The sequence below is a fragment of the Microtus pennsylvanicus genome, chromosome 14, assembly GCF_037038515.1.
Source record: "Microtus pennsylvanicus isolate mMicPen1 chromosome 14, mMicPen1.hap1, whole genome shotgun sequence".
Classification (NCBI taxonomy): domain Eukaryota; kingdom Metazoa; phylum Chordata; class Mammalia; order Rodentia; family Cricetidae; genus Microtus; species Microtus pennsylvanicus.
Window position 1 is genome coordinate 1,796,640 of NC_134592.1, and position 23,111 is coordinate 1,819,750.

At 43.4% G+C, this 23,111-nt stretch overlaps 1 protein-coding gene across 1 annotated transcript in view; it reads left to right on the forward strand.

The window, feature by feature from the left end:
• The window catches only part of Dnah11 (dynein axonemal heavy chain 11), a 315,059-nt gene that overhangs the window by 231,023 nt on the left and 60,925 nt on the right, over positions 1–23,111 (forward strand). The window contains exons 64-66 of the mRNA XM_075947535.1: positions 4,694–4,696; positions 8,992–9,227; positions 10,538–10,660. Of these exons, the coding sequence (XP_075803650.1) occupies positions 4,694–4,696; positions 8,992–9,227; positions 10,538–10,660 (362 nt within the window). The remainder of the gene's footprint in view (positions 1–4,693; positions 4,697–8,991; positions 9,228–10,537; positions 10,661–23,111) is intronic.

The window sequence follows — 23,111 nt, forward strand, 5'->3', positions numbered from 1 at the left end:
CTGTTTTTAACTCTGTGGGAATAACCATAACAATGTGGAGGAAGGTAATCTATCTAACTTTGAATATTGACTAGTTAGTATTTTGTCATGTGCCGGGTGGTAGTGGTACACACCTTTAATCCCAGCACTCAGGAGGCAGTAAGTGGATCTTTGTGAGTTCGAGGCCAGCCTGTCCTACAGAGTGAGTTCCAGGACAAAGTTTAAAAAGTGTTTTGTTGCTGTGTAAGCCTTGGCTATCAATATTTAAATTGTCATGTGACCATTTTGGGGGAACAATATGATTAGCATTGGAGGCACACGATTTCTCAGTCATTGACATAAACAGGAATGCTATTTTCTCCCCAGTTAACACAGTGACGCACAGGAGGACCAGATCCATAGCTCAGTATGGCTCAGCAGGAACAGATGCGCGCAACAGAGATACACAGCAAAACCAGCAATTCTGCAGGCACATGCTTCCCCTTAGACTTGATCAGTGTTATTCCTTCAGACACTAATTTCTGAGTCAATTTTGGTAGAGAGGCTCTGTTCTTTTGGTTTGATTCTGTTTTTCCATATCCTTCCTTTTCTTCAGACGGAGCCTCTGTAGCCTCTTTAAAGCTTCTCTGTACCTCTTCCTCAGTTTGCATCAGTCTTTCAGGTATCCTAGCTTCCCTGAGGGCAAAAGACACACAGCCCTGATGGAGCTGGGCCACTCAGTTTGGCCAGACACGACATCTCCACAAAGAACAGAGACCCTGAGTTTTTTTCAGAGGGATCTTAAAGTGTTCTTTATCCTTGTCCAAATTTTATGTAAAGTAGAAGATAAAATATTGTGGGGAGTATCCATACTACCTCACTCACCTTTCTCTATTTGTAAATTATGTTTAAGTCGTTCATTAGCTCTTAAAAGATGTGCTGTGATTTACCGTGCAGGACCTTTAGGGGGTCCTATGGAGAGAAGGGTAAGGGGGGAGGGTGACAAGGGGAGGTGACAGGGATGACAACACAAGACAGAAAGATGGAGCAAGAGAGAGGCAAAGACCTGCTTGCCTGCTTGTCTCTTAAAGGAACAGGTTACTGTTGGCCATGGCGGCAAGTGTGATGCAAGGCACGGGGCCTGATGCACTGTGCCAGGTTCCCAAGGGGGCAGGGCCAAGGTGCCTGGATGCTAGCAGATGGACCCTGAGGGCTATTATATGGAATGCCTGTGATGTGGGTTATATCATACTGTCACCAAAATTCTCGGAAAGGTTTGACAGTATATGCAGGAGCATTGTCAGCTTTTAACCTTTTCATAGGGGTATAAAATAGCAAATGCCAATGCTATAGTATTAAACAAAAAAGTTAATTCTTAAGTAAGGCATACAAACTTATTAAAGTTAATGCAATTTTTATGCTTAAAACAGACCCTTTCTTTAGCTTGTCATCGTCATTATTATTTTGTAGAAAGCAAAATATCATCCATATAATGTACAATAAAGGCAAGAGGAAACAACTTTTGTGCTTTTCAAAGCATCGACAGCAAACTTTTAACATAAAGTTGGGATATTTGTCATTCTTCATTCCTTTTTTCCTTGTTGGATGCCAATAACTGAGGCATTGTTTGCCCTTGGAGGGCCATAGCCAGAGTTAACCCTTGTGTATGCAAAGGCCCAATATCAGCATAAGGGTGGATGTAATCATTAATACCTCCTTTTTTAAAGGGATGGATGGCAGTCTGGCATGCAGCATTAGCATTCTCACATGCTGATGGCTAACACTAAGTATTTCTGCCGACCCATTCACCATAAGGCAACCAACTGCCTGTAGAAGATGAGAAACAAAGTCTTGATCTGGCTCATCGAGCCTCTGTCTAATTTTAGAATTTCCCATCTTTTTTTCCAGAACCCGGTAGCTTACGTCAGGCATCCTCATTCCCAGGAAAGAGAGACCAGCAGCACACACATCATCTGGCTGCCACACTCATTTCAGTCCTTATTGCTGTCTTCAAGTAACAGTTCAAGTCAGGGAGCAGTCATTCAGAATAGTCTGAGAATCGGGGTGTTTCTGCCACTTCTGGTGCTGCAGCCTAACGCAAGCCATCATATTCTCTTAGATTGTTATAAGAGCCACTGTTATTCTTAAAAATATATGGGGTTCCCCCCCCTACCCGGCGGGCTCACAGAGCAGCAGCAAACTTCGGCGGGTCCCCAGCGGTGCCGGGCGCTGGCTCTAGAGTCCGGCACCCGAGCCAGCGGCTACAGTTTCCCACCAGCGGAAGGGCACGCGGCGCGCTGGCGGTGGCGGCGAGTAACAGATATATAAACACAGGAACTAGCCATAAGTATTTATTAAAAAGGAGAAAAAGAGAAAAGGGGACAGAGAGAGAGAGAGAGAGAGAGAGAGAGAGAGAGAGAGAGAGAGAGAGAAGGAGAGAAGGAGGGAGAGAGAGGAGGAGAGAGGCAAAGCCCTGTGTGTATACCGGGAGAGAAAGCAGGAAGAGAGAGCGATGGCGGGCGAGGTCAGAGGCTAAAAAGGAGTGGGCGTGGCTAGGTCAGGGACCGAAAGAATAACATTCCCACATCTTGCTTTTAATAAAAAAGCCAATTAGATGCTCCAGTTTGAAGGAATTGGGGCAGCGAATTCTCCAGACTGCTTCCGGCTGATTGTGGGCGTTGTCTTTGGGAGGGGGGAGAAGGCTGGGTGCTGGGAACATCCTGGCATAGCTGGTCTCTTTGCTTTTGACCAGTGTCTGTGGCATGGCTCTCTTATCCTGTTTAAGGTATTGGCAGAACAAAGAACAAAATGAAATTAAGGGAAAAAAAATTAAGACCAGGGGATTGAGGGGGTATCTGACCTGTTTAAAATGGATTTGTTAATTTGGCTCCCTGGAACTCACGAGAACTCCTTGGCCTTGTGAAAACAGAAGTTTTAGACATATAATGACTGTAGCATAAGAGATAAATTTGGTTTGAAATTTGTTTGGTGAGGTCACCTTGCAAAACCTCTCATCTGTCAAACTGTCAGAGATCTTTGAGAAGGATAAGATTTTAGTTGAGTTACTGATTAAAAAATGACAGAGAACTTACTTGGTTGGCACCCAGAGCTACTCTTTTTTGGGTCCTCCATGATCGCTGAAGGTTGCACTTGACCTTTGCTGTTTAGCACACGACCTGCCAGGCTGCAGAAGACCCTGTGGCTAAGAAATCTGTAGGAAGACAGGCCTACCTTGACCTGAGCAGATAGGCTGTCAATTCCAGCGATTCTGTCCACGTCTAGAGGTCTTTATTTTAAACGAAAGGCAGTTTTGCCCAATGGTCAGTGCTCTGCAGTCGAAGCGAAATGCAGAAGGACTTTGTTCTGCACGTGTCTGTCTTCTGTCTTCTTTGGAGGGAGCAGAGAGCTGCTGCTAGGAGCCAACCTGTCTCTTTTTTGTTGTTGTGAAAAGTTTTTAATAATTAAATACTTAAATATCACATTCCCCAGATCTCTGAGCAGTTGAGGGCTGTTTATCAGGTATAACTATAGTATAGAATTTGTTTGGAAAGTTGGGTCTGAGCTTGACCACACTGGCTCTCAACAGGTAAGATTTACATTTGTAAAAAGGCAGAGAGAGGGAAAGAACTGCTTGTAATATAAGGTTAGTGGCAGAACTGACAATGGTAGAGAACAGCTTAAGAGACTTAAAGGTACATATCAGTCTAAAATATAAGACTCACGTTTTGTAGTCTGAAATGAGATGTAATAAATAATTATTATACATAGAAAGAGTGAACAAGAATTGGACAACGTGGACGCCTCTGACGGGCCCTGTCAAAGGCATTTGACCATTGCTCAAAACGCATTTAACAGAGTTAGCATGAGGAGTTTAGTGAAGAGGCAGGGTAAAACCAGGAGAGCGTGGTCACGTGGTCTGGCCCTCAGCCAAGATGGCGGAAAAAGTCACCTGACCCATCTGGCCCTCAGACAAGATGGCGACCACCACGTGTAGTCTGCCCTGTTGGAGAGCCTGCCGTGCCACAACAAAAGCTGCAGAGGGAAGGGTCAAAAGGCTGGAACCGAAAAATGGCTGTGTATAGTTTTAATGGGGCCACTTATTATGAGTGTAAGGCATTAAAGCATGAGGCCGGAGTGACAGGTCTGGATGGCTTGGCTCCCATGGTCAAGGCCGTGCAAACACCCGCAAAAACCGTGGCACCTCAAGCCTACAACGAGAACGGCTCCCTGTTAAGGTGAGATGTAGATGGCACGAACACCCAGGCCCTATGAAAAGGCGTTCGATTCCATGGGGAGGGCTATAACCTAGCTGAATCGACTCGCGGGCAGGAGGGATTCAGCCTAGGTCAGGCTGCACTGCACCGTAGCAGCAGTTACAACAAAAAGAAGGAAGAAAAGGAATGAAAAAGAAAAAGAGGGAGAACTGGAGACCCCGGGCCTCCAGGCGCGGGTGAGCTGAGGGGCTGGCTAAGGACACGCCATCCCAGGCACGGGCTTAGCACAGGAGACAAGCCAAATTGAATGCCAGCGAAGGGAACAACTGAGGCCCTGAAAGCCCTCGGTTGGAGGTCCCCCCATCCCTAAAAACCATGAAGGGTTGCTGGGAGCTCAACTGTCAATCCCTTGGGTTAAAAAAGATGGTTAAGCTGGCCGAGATGGAGACACTCAGGATTAGTTGATTTGTTGTTTGGAGGAGCTGCATCCAGGCAGATGGAACACGTGGGTCATTGTAGAGAAGGTCCTCAGGTCCTGATTCTGCCCCAGGAGGGAGCTCAGAGTCCTGGACGGTGCCTAAAGCCGGAACTCCAGCCCTGGGGAGAAGTCTGGGGTGCGTCAATCATCCGAGTCACGGCACCATTTGTTATTCTTAAAAATATATGGGGTTCCCCCCCCGCCCGGTGGGCTCACAGAGCAGCAGCAAACTTTGGCGGGTCCTCAGCGGTGCCGGGCACTGGCTTTAGAGTCCGGCACCCGAGCAAGCAGCTACAGTTTCCCACCAGGAGGGTATGCCCCGCGCTGGTGGTGGCGCTGAGTAACGGACATATAAACACAGGAAATAGCCATAAGTATTTATTAAAAAGGAGAAAAAGAGAAAAAGGGACAGAGAGAGAGAGAGGGAGAGAGGGAGGGAGGGAGAGAGAGGGAGAGAAGGAGAGAAGGAGGGAGAGAGAGAAGGAGAGAGGCAAAGCCCTGTGTGTACACCGGGAGAGAAAGCAGGAAGAGAGAGCGATGGCGGGCGAGGTCAGAGGTTAAAAAGGAGTGGGCGTGGCTAGGGCAGGGACCGAAAGAATAACAGCCACCAAATATCTTTTCCCAAGTCTTTAATATGTTGTTTGTCCCTTAAATTGCCTCTGAACATACCCACTTTTAGCTTTCCAAACTGAAAGTCTATTTTCTTCTTAGATCCCCTGAATTCATTGCACTCCAGATATTCTACAATTCTAGCAAGCTTCAAAGCCTCACAGGGCTGTCTCTTGTCTTACTTGATCCCACTTTGATTTTCTTCCTCTCTGCTTTTCTCACTGTAGCCACCTCTTGACCTCCCAGGTGTTTCAGCCTCAGGCCTTCCCCTCTCTGTACCCCTCCCAACGATGATTTGTTCAGTTAAGGTCATCCAGGACACTAGATAAGATTACAACCCCACCTCCCAGTGTGCCTTCCTCCTTTAGCGTGGTTCTTGTTTATTTTGCGGTGCTAGGAAGCAAACCCAGAAGCATTACAAGTCGTTAAGGATTTAAATTTTAGACCCCACCTCACATTAATCTTGTTATATAGAAGACATTGTCTAGCAGAGTGGAGAGGAGTGGTACAAACTCACAAGAGCACATGTTTTAACACCCCACACTATCCCCCAGCCTCCCACCTCCATCTTCTACTGGGGACAGTGGTTTGAAGTTTATCCTGGCATAGGAAGTCTCCAAGGGAACAGAAGTCTTTATTTATCATGACAATAATCATGGTGATGAAGCTTGCATCAGCAATACTCATAGTACAGGAATGACTTAAGAAGACAGGGGACACTGGATCCAGCCAGGTACAGAGTTTCCAGGCAGAGAGCCAGAACTGAAGGAGGCAGGGAATCCATGGCAATGGAAGGAGGAAATTAAAGTATGTGCACTCTATTTTAGACTGGCTAGAAACCTTAGCTTTGCTGAAAGTATATAAAATATAGTAATGTACCTCAAAATGAAGTATATGGTTAGTTACAGCTGTGACTTTATAACCATACTCATAAATATATACCCCAAAGAAATAAAAGCAAAGACTCAGGCTGATATTTCCATACTCATTGCTGATGCTAGCCAAGGGGAGGAAGTAGCCCCAGTGTTCAGAAACAGGTAGGTAGGGGTTTTTTTTCTGTGTCATAATAGAATATGACTCAACATAAAAGAGGAAATCTGATTTGTGATTCAGCATGGATAAGCCTGGCAGCCATGATTCTGACTGAAAAGAGCTAGTCATGAGAACAGATACTATATGAATCCACTTGCACAAGACAGAGAAGTCAGATTCATAATGACAGGCAGAAGTAGTAAATGCTGGGACTGGGGTGAAGAGGATGTGGGTTTTCTGAATAGAATGAGGTTCAGCTTGGAAGGATGAGAATGCTCTGCAGATGGAAGTGGTGATGGCTCCATGATATTGTGAATACTTATTGCTATTGAACTATATGTTGAAAAAGAAAACCTAGTAGGGTAATGGCTGGATGTCCTAAGGCTGTTAAAGTGTATGGAAGGGAAGAGTGGTACAGATCAGAGGGCTGGTTCTGAACTTCCAGATGAGTGGTAAACCAGTTCTATGTATTTTAAGGTCTAGGGCAGTAACTTCAGTCCTGCACTGAGATGTGATGACACCATGCATGCAGAGGTATGTGTAGAAAAAGCTCGGGAGGAGGATACCTGTCATCTTCCTGTGCTAATGTGCCTCCCCGAGGATGCTACCTAGCATGGGTGGAGAGTTTATTCCTTCTATGCACGTGTTTGAGAGTTAATAGCAAACTTGGAAAGTTGAAAAGAGTAGTTGGGTGTGGTGGCACACACCTTTAATCCCAGCACTTGGGAGGCAGAGCCAGGCAGATCTCTGTGAGTTCAAGGACAGCCTGGTCTACAGAGTGAGTTCCAGGACAACCAAAGATACAAAGAGAAACCCTGTCTCAGACATTAAAAATAAAAGAAATAGAGTTTAAATTAAAGCCACATAAAGATGAAAAATATACAGAGAATCTGGATACTGTATGTTACTGTATTGTTTTTAAATTGTTTGATGGCTGAGGAAGGAGCAACAGCTGCTAAAAGACATTTTATTATAAATGCTGCTGATTAATCCAACATATATTTTGAAAATGCTTTGACTTCAAAATTTAAGTCAAAAGATATGTTACTTTGAAGAAGAGGTTTGGCTTTTGTTTCCACAGGAAATGAGAGGTTATGAGTTTATTCTGGCTTAAGAAAAATCAGGTTTGACTAAGAAAGACCCCCTGAGAAATCTCCAATAAGAAAGGATGGTCCAGATGATCCAACATTTCAGAGGAGCTCTGCTGGAGTTTCCTCTGAGTTCTACATCCAGAATAGCCTCAAGACTGCTGGCTGACGTGATCAAGTCTCATAGAATATTCCAGTCAGGACTTGACCATAATCCTACATTTTCTTTAGGTCCCCATAACAATACCAGCAACCCCAATCGGCAGGAAGTAGCCTAGCAAACTAAGCCTACACCTTCACCCCCCACCGTAAAAGAAACAGAGTCACGGTTCACATTTTGAAAAAAAGAAAGCAAAATAGAGAGTTGGGAAAATGCAATGAGACAATGGTCTTGTATCCTATAAAGATTTGTCATTTGTACTCGTTTAATAAAATGCTGATTGGCCAGTAGTCAGGCAGGAAGTATAGGCCAGGTGACAAGAATAGGAGAATTCTGGGAGAGGAAAGGCATAGTCTGCAGTTGTAACCCAGACACAGAAGAAGCAAGATGAGAATGCCTCACTGATAAAAGGTACCAAGCCATGTGGCTAACACAGACAAGAATTATGGGTTAATAAAGGATGTAAGAGTTAAAAGAGGCCTGAGCTAATAGGCCAACCAGTTTATAATTAATGTAAGCCTCTGTGTGTTTCTTTGGGACTGAACGGCTGTGGGACTGGGAAGGACAGAAACCTCTGTCAACAGAAAAGGACCAGAAGGAAGTCATGAATAAGGCAAAGAGATACAGGAAGACTGCACAGCTGGACCATGTCAGCCTCAGAGCTGACGTTTAAGCAGAGGATGGGAGGGTAGTGGTTGGGGCCACCTACAGAGAAGGAAAGTGGCCACTCCTTCCCACATTTCTTTTTCAGTGATGGAAGTATGTAGAAAATGAAGTGTCTCTACTTAATTTTTATTAAGAAAACCCTTAAGTGAAGTTAACTCCTGGGCCATGATGCTCTGACCCACACTCATGGTGGATAAAACTACATTGGAGAAAACTATTTAAATCTATGAATAGAAGTTGAAGCTGAATCACTGTGGCTAAAGAGGGAGAGCCTGTTGAGAGATTTGTTGGCCTTCCCGTATAACTGCAATAGACAGCCTGGATTCGAGAGCTGCTGGGCTAGGGTGAATACAGGTTTTGGTTAAAACAAGTAGATGGGGTTGTAAGGCTAAGATTCTAAAGGAAGTCTGGGAAGAACTGTCAGAGAAATTTCAGAACTGTGCAGAGGTTCAGAGCTGAGATGGGACGCACAGGGCTGTATCCCTAAAATGTCTTGTTCATTTGGGTGAAGATGACAGACGTCACTAGCCCACCCCAGAAAGAGACACGAAGTGGTCGCAGCTAATAAACTAGACCCTGAGCCCACAGCGGACAGGATTCTGAAAGGTCTGTGTTCATTATTTCACAATTCAAGATGCCTTTGGCCCTGAGGAGTCTGCAGCGAATTCATATGTGTTCCCTTGGCTTCATTTTCTCTTGGCTTTGGGCTCATTTTCTTGTCTGCCACAATCAGCCTTTCTCCTCTGCCGTGCTGCTGGTTGATCCCATTCAACTTTGATTTCAAAGGTTTCCATGCCGATAACAGAAGGCCTGGACTTGATTGCCACGTTGACAGACGATGCTACAATTGCCACCTGGAATAACGAAGGGCTGCCCAATGACAGGATGTCAACTGAAAATGCCACCATTCTAACACACTGCGAGCGCTGGCCCTTGATGATAGACCCTCAGCAACAGGGAATTAAGTGGATCAAGAATAAGTATGGGCCTGACCTGAAAGTCACGCACTTGGGCCAGAAAGGGTATGTGGTCCTGATACAGGTGTCTTTGTGCTACCCTGTTCTGAAGAGGGTCTGATCTTGACAAAGCTTTGACTTTCTACCATGTTACAGCATTACAGTTTGTGCTACTTGTTGATTTTTTAGCTCATATTTCCTATAAAGGATTTCTGTTGAGAGACATTCATGTTAGGTAGTATCCAATTATTTTAAGGGTTTGAAAACAAACATTGTATCTGAGATTGAAAATACATGACTTTCCTAAAGCTAAGAATGGAAATGTAATACGTTCCTTCCGTAGGCTATCAATACTTGGAGTCACTGCCCCGAGTCTTTTTCTTGCCTAGAGAGGAAGCTAACATGGCTACAGGTTCCCACACTGGGTACGCAGTCTCCTAGACTAGCTTCACTCGTCATTTCTGAAAGTTGAGTCTGCTTAGACGCCACGTCACTGTGTCCTGTAGGGTTTAACCAGCAGGAACTGTGCGCTCACAGCTGGCCTTCATTCAGCCTTGAATGGATCATTTTGGACCCACTCATACTGCCTTGAGCCCTCCCCTGTCCTCTTACACTTCCTGAAGTAAGGGATTGCTGCAGCTGTGAGACACAGACCCTGCTAATCTGAAAGATCACTTTGGATAGGAGAGATTTTTTTTTTTTTTGGAGAGCAGATATGAAATAGATAACAGTTTACCATTTCATAGGACTTAAAGATATAAAGGCTAAGGGCTGAGGAGATAGCCCAGTCAGTAGTGGGTTTGCTCTACAAGCCTGAGGATTTGAGTTTAATCTCCAGCATCCGGTAAAAAGCTAGGCGTGGTTTACAATCCTGGCACTGGAGAGAGAGGGGCATGAATATCCCTGGGGCTGCTGGCCAGCAAGTTTCAAGTCACTGAGAGCTTGTCACAAACAACATGGTGGATAGCTTCTGAGAAGCAACACCAAAGTTGACCTCTGGCCTCTACACGTGTATGCACACACACACACATGCACACACGCACACACAGACAGGTCTAAAGTTTGATAAAAAAAAAAAACAGTCATTTAGTTCATTTATTCTAAATGGGCAAATGGAATAAATGTAAATTCATGATACTTAGGTCATTTATAGTTATTTCAAACACTGAATATTGCCAGAAAATTCATTTATATTTGACAGGATTTTTTTTCGCCCTCAAAATTTGACTCCTAATATCTGGTGTGATAATGTTTTATAAAAGTTTCCTTTAAGTTCATTTCAAATAGCTACATAAAATACAACTTAATGATATAATTTTGAACATTTTTCTGTGCTCCTTTACATCTTACTATCTCTAATCTGATTGTACTTTAAGGTTTTTAAATGCCGTTGAGACTGCCCTGACCTTTGGTGACGTCATCCTAATTGAAAACCTTGAGGAAACAGTGGATCCAGTCCTTGGTCCTCTGCTTGGCAGAAACACCATTAAGAAAGGGAAGTAAGTGTTGTGTTGTTCTTTTAAATCATGCCTTGTGCCAAGTGAGTGTGCTGCCGTCGCTGGTTCTTGGCCTCACGCACAGACGCTATCCACTGGCGCCCACTGTGTGACATTTCTAAAACTCCCTTCCATTACAACTGTACCCTAAAGCCAAACCAACCTCAGATAAGCCAGACTCACCCCTCACTCCACTTGGCAAATGTCCCCTTGCGTATTTACTTCCTGAATCACAGATGAAAATATACTGCCAGTCTGACACACAGCTTACTCTCTAGCTTCAGCAATCTGCAGAGCACTGTTTTATTCTTCTGTGTGTTTCTTAGTGTACTCTCAAAATAGACATGAAGTGGTTAATATTTTATCAGCATCTAGTAATAGCCTCTAAAAACTCATAGGTTTACTGTGCTAACTCCTTTTAGTATATTTAATATATGCATATTACACACATACATATACACACATACATACGCATGTGTACACACACAATACATACATGCATCATGTATACATAAGCATACACACGTATACAATACATATATGAATACACACATATATGCACACACACCATACACATGCACACACATTCAAAAGAGAGTCTGCCTCAAGATCCCTGAAGCTATCCCCACAGCACCAGCTTACCAACAAAGGGGACTATACTCTGCCTCACTCTACTCACACATGAAGCTGTCCCAGTGGCACCATTCCCTTTGGGACATCCTCTCAGGGGCACGGAAACCACCTCTTCTGAGTCACTGTGTCTCTTCTCTACACCCTATGTCTTTAATGACATCTGGCTGGCCTGTCATCCTTGAGGACGGGGGCATGGCAGTGCCAGCGTGGGGATCCGAATTCACATCCTATAGAAAACTGGATGTGGTGTCGCATCTGTGATGCCAGACCTTCTACTGCGAGGTGGGAGATGCAGGCAGAATTCACCGCAGCTCCAAGGCCAGCTAGTCTGGTGTATGCAATAAAGAACAGCAACGTGCCAGTCCCAAGCCAGGTGGATGGCAGAGACAGACAGCAGCTTCTGACCTCCACGTAGGCACCAAGACAGACTTATGGACAGTTCCTCGTTCACGTGCACACACACGCATGCACACAGGTACACACATAAATCCTTACTAAACTTGCTCCATCGAATAGCTTTTTTTTCTTTTCATTTTCACATTTTTTTCTTCACTAGGGCATAATTTTAAAACTTTCCCAAACTCATTTTTTTTTGCCTCCCACTCTGTCTCTAAGGTGTCTATCTCCTTTTCCGTCACTGAATTTCTCCTGAAAGTGGAAATGGTCGGCTTAAATAAGGGTGACTAACTCCTAGTCTCCAGTCAATTACTGTGGTACTTCTTATACAGCTTCCCAACTAAATCACTTTAGAGTGACTGACAACTTATAATTGTTTAATAAACCAAAAATTACCCAGACATGCATTTAGAAAAATCTAATAAGCCACTTGACAAACTGCAACTCCTAACATAAATATAATTGTAGCTTTGTCTGATGTGTTAACAGTACAGTGCAAAATCTCGGGTGTTGCTGAAGTGAAATCCTTGTTATTAAGATGCTGACTCTATTATGAAGACCTAGAATTTTTGTCAGTGAAATATTGTATTCTCTGAGCTTTAACATCAACTTGCAATGGCACAATTTATACTTAAAAGATTTTGATGGTTCTCCACCACATATGTGTTTGGGTAATCTGAAATTGCTCAACACTGGTAAGTTTAAGACATGACTTCTGAAGGTGGCTGGAGAGTGGCGGCTTTGGGGTTCCAAAAGTGGGGGTTTGGAAACAAGACTGACAGAGACCATTAAGTTTCCTCACAGCGTCAGCCCAGAACAACCTATCCCAAAGAATGATCTCAAGAATGAGGTCAACTCAGCCTGCACGATGGCTCAGCCTGGTAACCTGAGTTCCATCCCTGGGATCCACAGGTAGGAGAGAACCAACTCCTACAAATTTTCCTCTTATTCCATGCGTGCACCTTGACATTCACATGCTTGTACACCCACACACACTAAATAATAAATAGTAACTAAAAAAATTTAAAGACCAAAGTAACATTTAATGAGTCTACAACTTTTGTGATGCCTTATAACATTTTAGCACCCTAAATCAAGAAAATTTAATATGATCCACAAGAATGTAACAAATGAAACCAGAGAGCTGGCTCAGTACTTAACAGTGCTTGCTGCTCTTCCAGAAGACTGAATTTGGTTCCCAGCACCCACATCAGGCAGCTCGCAACCACCCTAATTCTAGTTCCAAGAGATCCAACACCTTCTTCCGGTTTCCACCAGCACCTACACACATGTGGCATAGACATAAAACTAAAATAAATAAAATCTAAAAAGTGTGTGTAACAAATGATACTTATTGCACAAAGTTGTTGCTTTAGTAATCCTGGCTACTAAATTTGTGTGAGTTGTTTCAGGGTAAGATTAACTCTGCCTCTCCAGTTTTGCCTGCTTCCTTTTCACATGCAGATGGTTTTAATGTTTCTTCAGGGACTGCAGTGCTAGTGGAGTCTGTATGAACCCTTTCGGTTGCTGGATAAACCCCTAGCTACTGCTGAACGTCAGTCCTGGGGACTGCAGACCCACTGTGATGAGGTGCCCTGCTCACAAAGACGTGTCACACGTCCTTGGAGGAAAGCCCAATCATTGACAATGAAAGATGCTAAGACGGAGTCCTTGCTTCCACTGTGGAGATATGAAAAGACTTTATAGAAAAATTTACAGTCGATAACATTTATAGTCAGTGCAGGTCTCAAAAAATGAGTGGGCACTTATCAGATGGGCAGGTAGGGAATGGAGTCCTAGACAGACAGTCCTAATACCAAGCAGCAAAACTCTCAAACTATGGACCAGTTCCTGAGCACTGCAAATGGAATCCGGCTGGATGAAGATCTGTTGGGCAGTCAAGGCGGGCAGTGTGCTCAGGAGAGGTGAGGCTAGAGGGGTAAGGAGGGCCCCTGGGCACGAGCTTCCATGCTTGTACCATGAGTTGGCTTATCCTTGTATGGATATTATTCATCCCTCAACCCAAACACAGTCAACAGGCCATTCCTGTCAACTCAGGTTGGCAACAGAAGCTGTGACCAACACTCCCTGCCCCGCCCCCAGCTTGATTTCCAAGAGATCTTTTGTGGGAGTAGATGATGATTTCCAAGAGATCTGCTGTGGGAGTAGATGACGATTTCCAAGAGAGAGATCTGCTGTGGGAGTAGATGATGATTTCCAAGAGATCTGCTGTGGGAGTAGATGATGATTTCCAAGAGAGAGATCTGTTGTGGAAGTAGATGATGATTTCCAAGAGGGAGATCTGCTATGGGAGTAGATAATGATGTCCAAGAGATCTGCTGTGGGAGTAGATGATGATGTCCAAGAGATCTGCTGTGGGAGTGGATGGGGGAGAAGAGAATGACTGCTTTGGCAGACATTTAATGACAGGGGTGCTTTTTAAACACTCATTCTCCAAAGAGAAAGAGCAGTTGGCTATGTGAATATGAAGCTTAATCAGACCTTAGCTGACCCAGGAGACAGCGCACTTGAAGAAGTGGTTAAACCGCCAGTGTGGGTGTGATTATTTAGGGAGATGTTACCTAGTCAAAAGAGCAGAGGGTACCTTTCTTCATGTGAGGAAAGTGGAGAGTGGGAGCTTAGCTATTTGACACAGGCAGTTCCATATATGGAGACCTCGTTTCTTCCTTCTCCTCATCCTTCCTTCTCTTCCTTGCCTCCATCCACACTTCCTTCCTTCCTTTCTTCGGTGTTTTAGACAGTCTCTTATATTCCAAATTGGCTTCACAGTCTCCGCATAGTGAGAAAAGACCTTGAACGTCTGACACCACTGCCTCCACCTCCTAAGACTTGGATTTCAGACATGCACTGCCACACCAGGCTGATGCTTACTAAACTTTCCCAGATGAATAGGCGCTGTCAACTCTCAGTGGAATTCCTATAGCACTATGTGTACAATCTGTCTCTGACATGGCTTCCTTCTGAAACCTTAGCTATTTATGGATATGGGGGGCATCCATATACATGACATTCCCGTAGTGGTCAAAGGACATCTTGTAGGAGTCATTATCTCCTACACCAGTGGGTTTTAGAGATCAAATTCAGATCATCAGGCTTGGTGAGGAGCATTTTAACCCGCCAAGCCATCTCACTGGTCCCTAATCTTCCATATTTAATGCCTCATCTTGCACCATTCTGCTTTTTTTGGTGTGTGTTCTAGTTCGATATGCTGAATTTTGCTCACTTCTGAACTCACTGTAAGATCTCTGTAGATGGGAACCATGTACTGTGTACCCCTAAAAGATGAGTTTAACCAGGGCAAAGATGGAACAACGAGTTAGGACTCTGTTCTATAACTGTGGCAGGTTAGGTGTAAGGGTAATGGAAAATAACTAAATATATCAGTTAAGGAATTTTTTTTAATATATTGCTAAATAATGGGGTGGTGGAATATAACAAAAATCTGAACAGGGAAAGAAAGCTGATTTTGCTTCCTGTGGGTACCTGCTACAGTTTTGTGATCTTGGGTTTCTCTTTTGATGAGTGTTCAGTGAGGAGATGCCCATGGATATTTAAGTCAGTGGTCAACTAAGAAATTCCTTTATAACTCTGTGAGTCATAACCCTCTGTTTAAGGGCAAGCTTGTTTTAAAGTAATAAACAAAAAACAATGTTGTAGCAAAAGAAAGCAAAACACCTTTTTTCTTTACTTTGAGACACGGAGACTAGATAGATAAATAGATGATAGATAGATAGATAGATAGATAGATAGATAGATAGATAGATAGATAGATAGATATTCTCTGATGATTTGTAATCAGAAGCTTTGCATTTTATGGGTTTTCCCTAAAAGCCTTATTCTCATAATTTATTTTAAAGGGGCTTTGTGTAGAACATGCTTCAGTGAATTTGACAGATGCAAACAAAAATTCTGACTGGAATGATGCAGCTAGACCTTAGTGGATTGTCAAAGACATAACTCTAAGGAACATTAACTCATAAGCAATTAGTAAGAGATTCAAAAACATTGAAATAAATGACAAGGAGCTGAGAGACTCTCTCACTGAAATTAAGAATTCTATGTTTTTCTTTTGATGAAAATATGCTTATTAATCACTTAGAGTCCCTCCCGAGTCATGAACTATGATTGTTAACTTTTCTACTCTTTTCCATTATATTTCTTATCATTTTAGCTTTTTTTCCTGTTTTAGGAATGTCTTGTCTTGCTGGTTTGCTGTGTGTATGTATGTATGTATACCACCCCATCATCAGGAGGGAATATGTATGTATGTGTGTATACCACCCCATCCAACAGGAGGGAGATTAATGCAGCGCTTAGCCACTGGCTTACACTAGCTGCCAGAATGTTGCCAGGAGTCTTTGAGAACTGTGCACAAGCTTGTTGGAATCCAGCATTGGGGTAGAAGTACTGAGCAGACATGCTTCAATTCTTAGTCTATCTATTCTAGACTGAAGATTGGGAAGGAAAAACAAGTATTGGTTCAAGATCCCTAAGACCAAGTTCTCAGCACAAAGGAGATTTATTTGTCTCAGAGGGACAAAGGGCAGGGAATAAGGGACAAAGACAGACATAGAGGACAAGGAAGAAGGAAAAGGGAACCAGGGACAGAGGCAGGGGTATTTGTCCTGGAGAACAAAGGACTGCTTCTGAGTAGAAAGGAGGCAGACATGGCCCATAGGTGAATGGTGTTTTGTAAAGGTGAGATGGGAAACCCCTCCACCCCGCTTCCACGTTAGGATGAGGTGTTTAATTTTAATTGTGTGTGTTAATTGGGTGAACCAAATAGGACTTTTGATTGCTGGATTTCGATACTTTGATAGCTGGACCTTAAGCCTCATGAGGAGGGGTGAGTGTGGATGGCCTGGCGGGGGCAGGAGTGTTGGGGACCTGGGGAAGTCAAGGCGCGGGGGGGGGGGGGGAGGGCAGGAGTGTAGGGGACCTGGGGAAGTCAAGGCCTAGGGGTCAGTGTGGATGGCCTGGGGGCGGGGCAGGAGTGTAGGGGGCCTGGGGAAATCAAGGCCTAGTAGTAGGTGAGTGTGGATGGCCTGGGGTGTGCAGGCAAGGGATACAAGTGATGAGTTTTGATAAGAGAAGTCTGGGGAGAGAAAATGGGAAACTGGAAGAAACAATGGAGTCCTTTGTAAGTTAGGAGTTGAGGGAGCAAGTGGTGGGAATAGACTGTGATTGTGAGGGGGCTTTGGTTATTGTGGGAAGTTTTTATTGAACATTTTAAATGCCGTATTCATCGGGTCTCTGAGGAGTTTGAGAACTGTTATCTATTAAATGTAGCTGGAGTAGACAAACTTTGCATATGGTTACTTTTTTCAAAAGTTCAACTTTGAAAACATACATATACACACACACATATACACATATACACACACATATATATACACACACATATATCTATACACACATATATATACACATATACACATATATACACACATATACACACATATATATACACATATATACACACATATATACATACACACATATACGCACATATAAACATATACACATATGTGTATGCACATATATACATACGTACACACATATATGCACACTCATATATACATATACACATACGTGTATACACATATATACATATATACACATATACACACATATATGGTTTATTTTTGTATCTAATCATGACTATAAGTATAGTAATGAACATATTAAAGAATATGCTTATTTATGAGGTAACTAATAATTAGCTTGTATATTTTAGTTATCATTAACAGTTTATAATAATTTTATAAGATTTTATAAGATCAGGATTGGAGCTTTATCCCTATTAAGTTTGAGCCTTAAGTCTGAGCTGTTTGGCCTACTTTGCAGTGTTAAAGTTTTTGGTTTTGTTTGTTTGTGTTATTTTGTCTTGTTTACTTTTTACTGTTGTTTTTGTTTTGTTTTATTTTTGTTTTTCAAGACAAGGTTTCTCTGTGTAGCCTTGGCTGTCCTGGAACTCACTCCGTAGACCAGGCTGGCCTCAAACTCACAGTGATCTGCCTGCCTCTGCCTCCTAAGTGCTGGCTGGGGTTAAAGGTATGTACCACCATCATCCAGAGTTTTGTTTTCTGGTGCCCTTTTTTTTTTCAATCCGATGAGAAAAAAAAAAGCCAAAGAGTACAGTGCATTGCCATGAGTGCACTGTGCCAGAAACATAGGACCATGTTTGTCTCTCCATGATGTCAGAGTCTATTAAAAAACAGTAAATCCACACTATTTAGCAGCTCCCGTGACATCAACTTGTTTTATAATCAGCTTCCTTTGATAGCTTGGCCAAAATGAATGCAGGCTTTTATTCAAATTTTGTTTACTAATATTAACTCTCATATCACACAGCACACAGTAACCATCTGTATTCGTGCGTGTGGGTTGCCGCGGCAGAGGCCAGGAGCTTTCAGAATTGGACTGAGAGAATCCAAACTGAGGAGATGAAGGGCAGACCACTGTAGGGAGGGGCTGCTGCTGGATCTGCGGGAGAAGGGTTCAGAGTTCAGCTGCAGAGGTCAGTTCCTTGATGAGAGGCCCAACTGGGACCAGAGCAGGAAATGGGTTAGAAACAAAGCAACAGTTCATGGCCAGGTCCAGAAGGGCAAATGCCAAACAGGTAATGCCAACGGCAGGGAACCTAGCTGAGCCCAAGGCTCCTGGAACAGTGACCCAAGTACCAGGTACCAGAGAGCAGACTGCTGGGGGCCATGCCCTCACAATATATGGTGTCCCTCACTTTACAGGGTTTCAGGTGAGCAAGTTACACCTTTGCCAAAAAGTTATTGGAGGTGGTTTCTCGGATGTGCTTTTAACATACCCATGTGCCCCTACATTTGTATTACACCCTGATGAATGTATAGGACAGCTCCCTCTCTCTTCCAGTCTGTACTAGATGGTTATGACCTGACCAGACAGTCCCAGCTTCTGAGGCTGCCCAGGGTCTGTGGTCATCCTTCTTCCTCAAAGGGGAGCCAAAAGCACTTGTATAACAGGGTCTCCTAGCAAGGCACGGCTGTTCACGCAATGACAGGAATGCTATGTTGTGAGGACAAGCGGGCACTGAGCCCTGACTCAGGAGGCAGGACATCGGCTTTGACGTCATATGTAGACTGCCTTCAGAGAGCACTGTGAGGCAGATCAGCGAAAGGTTGGGGACAGGGGAGCTATCTTCCTGATCCATGACACTGGAATCACTTCTCAGAGAGAAGGGAAGGTTTGTGGACAGGGGTGTTTGTTTTTGTTTTGTTTTTTAAGTTTTAGTACTTAATGCTGATACTGTAAACATCTGGAGTATAGGAGCTGGACAGATGACTCCATGGTTAAGAGCACTGCTCTTTCAAAGGACCTGATTCAATTCCCAACACCCAGATGACAGCTCACAACTGTCTGGAACTCCATTTCTAGGGTTTCTAACGCCCTCTTCTGGCTTCCACCATGAGCAGCAGACATATACACGTTGCACAGACATAGATGTGAGCAAAATCTCCATACATATAAAATAAAAACATTAAGTATATACAAAACCTGTAGTATATGAAATTTGAAAGGATGCTCGTCACTGTGTGTTTTCCATGTGCATAACCCCTTCTGTCCCTTCATCTCATAACTTTATTTACATTAATTTTCTCATATATTGTGTGTGAAATGCAAAATCTGAAATGCAAAATCTGTGGTCCCATGTTCTGAGAATAGTTTTTCCCACAGAAGACGAAGCAGTACTGAAAGACCAGGATAAATGCAGACCCCCCCCCAGCAGGAAGAGTAGAGCCAAAAATCTAGGTTAACTGGTTCAGTGACTCTGTTCCAGGAACTGGCTGATCACAAAGTTAGATTATAATCTTGAGAAACGGGAGTTACCCCCTTGTAATTATCACTGGTATTTTCGGAATCTTCCAATGACGCCCTCCCTACCCCCTTTGGGTTATTGGGTTGTGGTTTCTTCCCTTAAATACGCCTTCTCCCAGCTATTCGGGGTCGAACTCCTCTATCCCTGCGTAGGTTATGAGTCTTGGCCGCAGCACACTGGTTCCTGTCAATAAACCTCGTGTGATTACAGCAATGATGGTCTCTCGTGAGTTTTTGGGGAGTCGTGTTATCCTGAGGCTTGAGTGAGAGTCTCCCAACTCCAGGGGTCTCCAGTACTTAGAACAAATTCTACTACTCCAGCAATCCTACTGCCTCTGGCTGGTGAGATATTTAAAACAGGTTGATTCTTCTTCCTTTATTTAACTCACATATTGATTTATTTTTATTTTATTTTTATTTTGGGAGGTTTTTCGAGGCAGGGTTTCTCTGTAGCTTTGGAGCCTGTCCTGGAACTAGCTCTTGTAGACCAGGCTGGTCTCAAACTCCCAGATTCTTCTGCCTCTGTCTCCCGAGTGCTGGGATTAAAGCCATGCCCCCACCACCCAACTTTAACTCACATATTTTTAAATGAAGAACTTTAAAAATTATATATATGGAAGCTTGAAGGGACCATGGAGACAGAATAGACTGGTAGAAGTGAGAATTAATCAATAAATTTAAAATGAGAGAAAATAACAGAAGAGAAAGTGATAATGGGGAGACTAATCTGGCTTGGGTAGGGAAGACCCACAGGACCACAAGCTTGTGGGCGGCCGTCCCCTTCGTCTCTCGCAAACCGACTGACATTTGTAAATTTGCCAATAGATCTTGCTTTCTGGTTTCCAAGTTGAAGATTTTTCCTTAAATTTCTCTCCTCTTTTATTTCAGTATCAGTCTCTATGTTTTTCTTTGTATTTCAAAGACAAGTCAATGTTAAAAGTTTAAAAATGAGGGGGCCCCGGACTCAGAAGAATCACAAACTGCATTCTCCAGCAATGCTTTGTTGGAGACCCTGGGCAGGAAGGCCAGTGTGCTGACCGACCTACGGAGAGCAGAGCCCCAGTGCTCGCAGCGGTCCCAACTATTAATAAGATTTGTATTTATTTCACTTGTTTATTTGGGGAAGGGCTTTAGAAACACCGTTAGCTTATTTTTGTTAATAATAAATGTATGTGAAATGTTTATGATATACATCACAGTCCAAAAGCTGAACTTCATTAAAAATTGGAATGTTGTGGAGTATGAAGTAATGAATACTAATTGCTCCTTTCATGTCTGACAGCTCCCTGTGGACCAATACATCAGCCTAGACTTTAATTTGGTTCGAGTAATGGTTTCATCAATAGTGCATTAAATCTGTGTTTGAGAAGATATACAGTTGAGCCTGACCCACACTGTAGATACCTGCCATGAAAAGACCATAGGCTGTCAGCAGCTGAGAATTACAAATAATTAAATCCACCTAACTCCAGACAATCCTAATTTTTTTTATAAAATATATCTTAACATATCAATCTACAGAAAACATATCTGGGAAGATTTATCAACATGTATTTTTTTCCAAAGCAAATTTACCGGATTACCTAAGGGAGAAGCCGCTGAACTGTGAAACATCCTTTCCTAATTCCACCACGTTAACCTCTCTGATCCCGCAGGGTGATGGAAGTCAGTTCTGGACGCCAATCCTGTCCACAGTAACCCCACCGCAGGATGAATGTTCACTTGTTTCTCAGGAAACAAATATTTTTTAAAGATAATTTTTGCCTCTCCCTGCATTAACTCCTCATGTGTTCTTTTAACCAGTCTGTCTTAGAAGGAGACCCAGAACTGACTAACACGTGTCGTGGCTATTTGATAAAAAAGATTTTCATTTTACAAAAATAACACAGGAAAACAGAACAGCCTTTTGTTGACACGTGTTTCACAGTGACTGACTTTCCACACAAAGAACTGCAGACAGTTTGTAGTTAGTAATATTACGTTGGTGCTGTAATATAATTATGTCATGGCAGCTGCAGCCCTCTGGAGAGGCCTCAAGTAAGACCCCCTTTGTGACTTTACTCTTGTACTCCAAAAATAGAGCCCGGCATTCTAGTCTCCCCACCTTCTAAATTCAAAATAAAGTTTTATTGTCAGGAAAAACTGGACAACAGCTTTTCCATCCCAAACCTCCGTCCAGGCTGTAGAAAGAATAGAAAGTGTCACAATGAAGTCGGCCTCGCTATCAAGAGACTGGATTTTAGATTTTTTTCTGGAAATCATTGCCAACCCTGTCACAGATTTCAAACAAACAACTTTGGATTCTTTTCTTTCAGGAAAGCAGTCTTCCAAAACAACCAACATGAATGGACCCAGAAACTCTATGGTATATTTCAATATGGGGAGACAGAGAAAGAGAGAGACAGATAGAGGCAGTGTGTGTGTGTGTGTGTGTGTGTGTGTGTGTGTGTGTGTGTGTATGTAAGGGGGGTGTGTGCGCACGCACATGTGTGTGTGAGTACACGCACGTGTGCATTTATTCCAAGGGAGGTAATTTTCTTCTCGCTTGTTTCTTTTCTTGTTCTGCGCAAGTACTAAACATCCTTCTTGTTTCGTTTTAAAATTCCGACTGACATCAGCTTTTACCTAGAGGGAAGTGCTAGCGATCTGAACTCACTTGGGTAAAGGGGACAAGCAGATTAACTCATTTCTGCTCCTCCTGGGGCTTCCTTGCTCACCTCCAGGGCTCTCCAGCTGTGAGGCCTTCAGGCAAAGCCTTTAGGGAGAAACTGGGTTTGAACAACTAGCACCGCCCTTCCTGCTGGGGTTGCTAAGTTACGGCTCAGCGCTCAGCTCCACACACCTGAGCTTTTTGGCTATACTCTCAGCACTGACGGCAGGAACTCATTTTAAACAGCAGGGTGGACCGGAAGGCTTTTAGATGTCCATTCAAAAGTTGATTTCTTCTCTGGAGTGTGCTTTTAAGAGCAAGTAGTGGGTCTCTGTTATTTATTTACCATAAAATCTACTTTCTATCTTTACCTGAATTTTCCAAGTTAGAAAAAGAATGCTCTGTAGAATACAACACAATATCTTAGGCCGTTTCTCTCCAGACCTCAAATCCTACAAATCCTCTTGCAAGAGTCCACCTGCAGCCTTCCCAGCGAAGACACCGACCTGCTACAGAAGCCAGTCTTCAAACAAATGATGCTGTTTTCTGTGTTTGGTTTTGGGTGACTGTTAAAAGTAGTGATGGCATCTGCTTTGGTACCAAGAATATCTGCTCATCTCAGAAATCTGCATAGGTGTTTGTCATTCAAAACAAATAGCATCTCAGCCATAAGATGCTGTGGGAGACCAGCTCCAGTAAATGTAATAGGCTCCTTCGTGTTAAGATGCGCATGCCAGGAATTGAGACTTGTCATTCTGTGAGGACCAGTGGTGGGCACCTTTTATGTCAGCACTTGGGAGACAAGAGGCAGGCAGAGCTCTGGGAGTCCCAGGATAGCCAGGTCTAAGTAACTCTAGACCACCTAGGGATACATGGGAGATCCTGTTTCCAAAAAATAAAAAG